Below are 5,426 nucleotides of genomic sequence, written 5' to 3' on the forward strand. Positions count from 1 at the left end.
ATAAATTGCACAGTTTCAGGTATTCTGTTATAAGCAACAGAAAACAAACTAATACACTCACCATACGTCTCTTCATAATTAGTAATGACATTGTAGCATATGACTCCATTCTCTCACCTTCATATGAAATGCTTTCTACCTTAAGAGACAATGTCTTGAGACAGTGCTATTCTGAAGTCCATGGTTGTTATTCATGGGAAAGACTTGTCTCATTTCAGGTGCACGCAAGGTCCCAGGAATATTGTTCAGCACTTCAAGCCCACTGCAGGGGGAGTATCACAATTCAGCCATTTTCAGGTCTTTCTGAAACTTTGTCAAATTTCTCTTGCATCTCTACTTCAATTTAGTTCTCCTATATGAAGCTTGTATTTTGACTCCCATTATTAGCAGGTGTATGGTTAATGTAGCATATTTATTTCTTAAAAATTCCTGTTCTTTCCCTTGCCCAGGATGTGTGCAGTATCTGTACAGTATCTCCTTGTGGAAAAGCCAAATGGGAAAGATTAGATGTCCTTCTTTTCTTTCCTTAATGGATGAACAGCTAAATTCAGAGTATAAAGTTACTGCACTAATTTGAGAGAAAATTGAAAACAAAACAATTGTAGTCCAATATTGACTCAGCATGTATGCATGTCTACAATATATTATTTTATTCTTCAAGAGTCTTCAAAGAAAGGTTTTTAATATATATTAGGTGACTGTAGCAAAGTCTAACTAATATGTTATGCTACCATTTGGTAATTAGTGCAGTAATATACTGCATAACATAATGCCTTGAATATAGTTAGCACTCAGTAAACTACTCAAATTTTATGCATGTTTTTCGTGGTTTAAATGCTTATTCAACCACAAATGAAATTACCTGTATCAATCTTTAAAATGGCTAATATAAGTGTAGTTATTATTATACAGTACAAATTTTTGAATTTTTTAGATAGAAAAGCTTGAAGCTCCAATGCTAATTCCTGAGATGATTACTCATTTTGTTTCTATAAAATGTATAAATGAACATAATGCAAAAGCAGTTGATTGCTTATCTTGCACCTCTTGATAGATTCAGTGTGCGTGTGTGTTTTAAATAAATAATGAACTAGATGTAATTAATGGACACTTAATCAGTGGTCAGTAAATTTTTAATGCATACCTAGATAACTTGATAGGATTTTCATAATAAGTATTAAAATATGCTTTTTCCTGCTTGTCTTTCCTGAGGGTGAAATAAAAACATGAGAGATGTCATGAGAGATGTCAACCCATTTTCAGAAGACCAGAGCAGATAGAGAAATGATAATTGAATTCAGAGATCAGAGAAAGTTACATGCTAAATGTCTGCAAGGGGTTATACCAAAGAGAGACAAACCCACTTGATAAAGAACCTGTGAAAGGCAAAAGTTTTGCAAGCAGGAGATTTCAGGGAAGGTGTGGGGCTAGAGACATGAGATTTATATTGAAGTCTGTGTGTGGAGTTCTTGGATGTCAGGATCTCTATCCCATCCTATGAAGCTAGATAAGTCTTTCCAATCTCACAAAAGATAGAAAGTTTATTTTCTGGATAAATTGAACCAAAGAAAGCTCAAACTCAGAGAAAGCAGGCACAGACGAGGCCGGCGTGTACAGCATCAAACAAGGAAATTATCTGCAAATCTGTGTACTTACTGCAGGAATGTCACCCCTCTTTTATGATCTTGTTCTCATTAAATCAGTATCTAGGTATATAACCTACCTTTCTCACTTGATTTGGTGAACCCCCACCCACCAGAATCAAGATTGGAAGGTTATTCTCTAAAGAAATCATGTGGTTCCAGAGAAAACTCCAAATACTGACATTTGGGCATTCTACAAAAAAAAAACAAAAACCAAAAAACGAAGGCCAGGTCACTATTTGCTATAATGAAGATTACCTATTGACAAACTAAGCATGCACAATCAGCTTTTCAGTGCCTCAATTTTAAATATTAACAGCCAAGAATAATCAGATACAAAAACCAAAAAACGAAGGCCAGGTCACTATTTGCTATAATGAAGATTACCTATTGACAAACTATGCATGCACAATCAGCTTTTCAGTGCCTCAATTTTAAATATTAACAGCCAAGAATAATCAGATGAGGAAAGCTTTCTAAATGAAATAATCATTTCAGCATACTTTTAGCCCCCCAGATTTATTTATTTATTTATTTATACCTCCAAAGTAAAATATTGACTAGGACTTAGAATATAATCCTGGAGAGAATTTGTTCCTACATTGGGATTATGAACATCTGGGAGAAAAAAAGTGTGCTCTGACAGCGGTACCCTTACTAATGCCCAAAACAAGCCTGTCGCCTTGGAAGCTAAACATGTCATTTATATTCCAAACTTTTACCACTACATAAAACTGTGTGGGTCCTCAGCAAGAACCTCAAAACACAGCAAGCATAGAGCACTGGGGCCACATGGCTCTTTTCTATCAAGTTTCTTAGAAGTATGTACATATCTCCTTTCAAAGTCGGTTGTAAAATGCTGTGTCCTACCTCTAGAAATGGTAAGAACTCCGCGTTCCACCAGCTTCCAGGGCTTGCAGTCCCAGGTTCTTGGTGATGTGCATTTTGCAGGCACAGAGTAGCACATCTGCCGGGCTCAGGCCTCCATGGCGCCACACCCAAGTCAGGAGCAGCAGTACTTCGCTGGGGGTCTTCTGATCAGAAGCAGCCACCGACTCTCAAGTAGCTACCACCAAATTGTCTTCTCTAATTTAAAAATCTGTTTCTGTAGATCGACCCTTTGAGTCTAGGCTTGAGCCACTGAGAGCATCTTCTATTTTGCATAGCAATAAACTGGGGACTCTGGCAGAATGGGAAAGCATTTCTTTCCCTACCAGGTGAATAGGGCGCCTGGAGTCTCTGGCCATAAATGCAAGAATTTATCGAAAAGCTTTCAATGGCTGTATTACAATTCACTAAAAGTGTTTGTTTAGTCTGCTTCTCTGGCCCGCAGGCACAGGGATGGCCGGGCTGCTGCAGGGGCCTGGCCTGGCGCGAGGACCTAGTGAGCTGCGTGCGAGGCCACCCGCCGGGGGTTATTTCAGTGAGCCGCGAGGCTGGAGCGGGGCGACCAGCCGCCAAGCGTGGGGTTAAGCGGTCTCCTGTCGGGGCGTGAGAGCCAAGAGCAGGCGGCGGAGCCACTCCCCACCGGTGCTCGCTGCCACTGGACGTGAGACGCAGGTCCTGCACTCCAGAGAGGGAGCTGCATTCCACCGGGACCAGCAGATGAGTGAGCGAACATGAAGTCCAGTCCTGGTATCCAAGCCGCCATCGACCTCACAGCGGGGGCCGCAGGGGGCACAGCTTGTGTACTGACAGGGCAGCCCTTCGACACAATAAAAGTGAAGATGCAGACGTTCCCCGACCTGTACAAGGGCCTCACCGACTGCTTCCTGAAGACGTACAACCAAGTGGGTTTCCGGGGCTTCTACAAGGGAACCGGCCCAGCGTTGATCGCCTACGTCGCCGAGAACTCTGTCCTCTTCATGTGCTACGGCTTTTGCCAACAGTTTGTCAGGAAAGTAGTTGGACTGGACAAGCAGGCACACCTGAGTGATCTGCACACTGCAGCTGCCGGGTCCTTAGCCTCCGCGTTTGCTGCGCTGGCGCTCTGCCCCACTGAGCTTGTGAAGTGCCGGCTACAGACCATGTATGAGATGGAGTTGTCAGGGAAGATACCAAGGAGTCATAATACAATTTGGTCTGTTGTGAAGAATATCCTTAAAAAGGATGGTCCTTTAGGTTTCTACCATGGACTCTCGAGCACTCTACTGCAAGAAGTACCGGGCTATTTCTTCTTCTTCGGTGGTTATGAACTGAGCCGATCGTTTTTTGCATCAGGGAGATCAAAAGATGAACTAGGCCCTGTTCATTTGATGTTAAGTGGTGGAGTTGCTGGAATTTGTCTCTGGCTTGTCGTGTTCCCAGTGGATTGTATTAAATCCAGAATTCAGGTTCTCTCCATGCTTGGAAAACAGGCAGGATTTATGGGAACCCTTTTAAGTATTGTAAGAAATGAAGGAATAGCAGCCTTATACTCTGGACTGAAAGCTACTATGATTCGTGCATTCCCTGCCAATGGGGCACTATTTTTGGCCTATGAATACAGCAGGAAGATGATGATGAGCCAGTTGGAAGCATACTGAAGGGTTTTGATGAACCCAGATCCAAGTACGAGAGTATGAGAACTACAGTTTATGTCAAGGTTCATGGAGTTCAATACCAAAGTGCAATTATTTTTGACTTCATGGGAATTTTGGTTTTGTCTACCCTTCTTCTACCCTAAATCTTAAACTTTATGGAAGGTCCTCTATTTTACATCATATAATTTCTGCTTATAATTGTATTGAAACAGGAAAGTTGCTGCTATTGCCTTTGGTGGGATACACAGGGTGTGCTGATGGCCCCATGTACCTAATATAAAAGGCTAAATACAGTTCTGTCAGGGCTTTTGCATAAGTCTGTATGTGTACAGGCAGTTTGGACAGTTATGTGAAACATAATTTGGTTCTATGTTTAATCTCAAATATCACTCAAAAAACCTAGCATTGACCATATTTCATGAAGATAGGTATAAATGATCGTTTAACCCACTCAGGATATAGGGCCTCTTAAAGTCTACTTAACATATGCATTATACTAGGCAGTTAAAGTTTTAAAGATGTCTTGTGTGGTGCATGAAAACCAAAATACTCATCTAGATTTTTAAGAGGAGAAGGTACCTATATACTGGTGTGGCTTTTACATCCTGGAGTTAAAGTTTCAGAGCAGGCCTCCTGGATTTCCCCAAGATGCTCTACTCTTAAAATAGTGCCATTCATTTTCAAAGTGAGATTATATTCTGCGCTCTGATTATATTGTGAGGTGTGGCCTAGAATCAGGCCTTTGAGAGGCAACATGGCCTTCACCTGCACCAATTTCCCTTCTTTTCCTCTCCCCAAAAGCTGGGCTTTAGCTTGAGGAAGGGGGGCTGTGCTGCTATACTTTGATGAAGACCCACATAGCTGACAAACTTCTTAGCTTCTGGTCTTTGGGTCCTGGCCTGGGTAGGATCCCAGGGTGTTCTGTTGGCCCATTTAGGGGTTGTTGATTCATTTTGGGTCACTCACTGTCATCTCTGCCTCCACCTGTCAGAAACGCTTCTAGGGAACAGAAAGTGCCAAAGCTAAGAAAAGCTCGTGTTCCCTATTTGTGATAGAGTGACAGTACTCCTGGGGAAGTCATCTCTCAGGCAGAACTAGACAGAACTGAGTGCTTTTACTCCACAGAGTAATGTCAGGATTGACCCATTCTTGAAGTTTACCTTGGGGTCCATAACTCCTTGCCATTCTTTTACAGTGTTAGAGGTTCTAAGTTTGGAACTGGCCATGAGTGAATTTTAATGATGACTGTATATGGGGTGTG

At 41.8% G+C, this 5,426-nt stretch overlaps 1 protein-coding gene across 1 annotated transcript; it reads left to right on the forward strand.

Moving 5' to 3' along the window:
• The first annotated feature begins 3,109 nt into the window (after positions 1 to 3,109).
• On the forward strand, positions 3,110 to 4,494 carry SLC25A2 (solute carrier family 25 (mitochondrial carrier; ornithine transporter) member 2). The gene has a single exon (XM_008569465.1). The coding sequence runs from the start codon at positions 3,263 to 3,265 to the stop codon at positions 4,166 to 4,168; it is 906 nt and encodes a 301-aa protein (XP_008567687.1). The 5' UTR covers positions 3,110 to 3,262; the 3' UTR covers positions 4,169 to 4,494.
• The last annotated feature ends 932 nt before the right edge of the window (positions 4,495 to 5,426 follow it).

Source organism: Galeopterus variegatus, unplaced genomic scaffold, assembly GCF_000696425.1.
Source record: "Galeopterus variegatus unplaced genomic scaffold, G_variegatus-3.0.2 Scaffold502, whole genome shotgun sequence".
Taxonomy (NCBI): domain Eukaryota; kingdom Metazoa; phylum Chordata; class Mammalia; order Dermoptera; family Cynocephalidae; genus Galeopterus; species Galeopterus variegatus.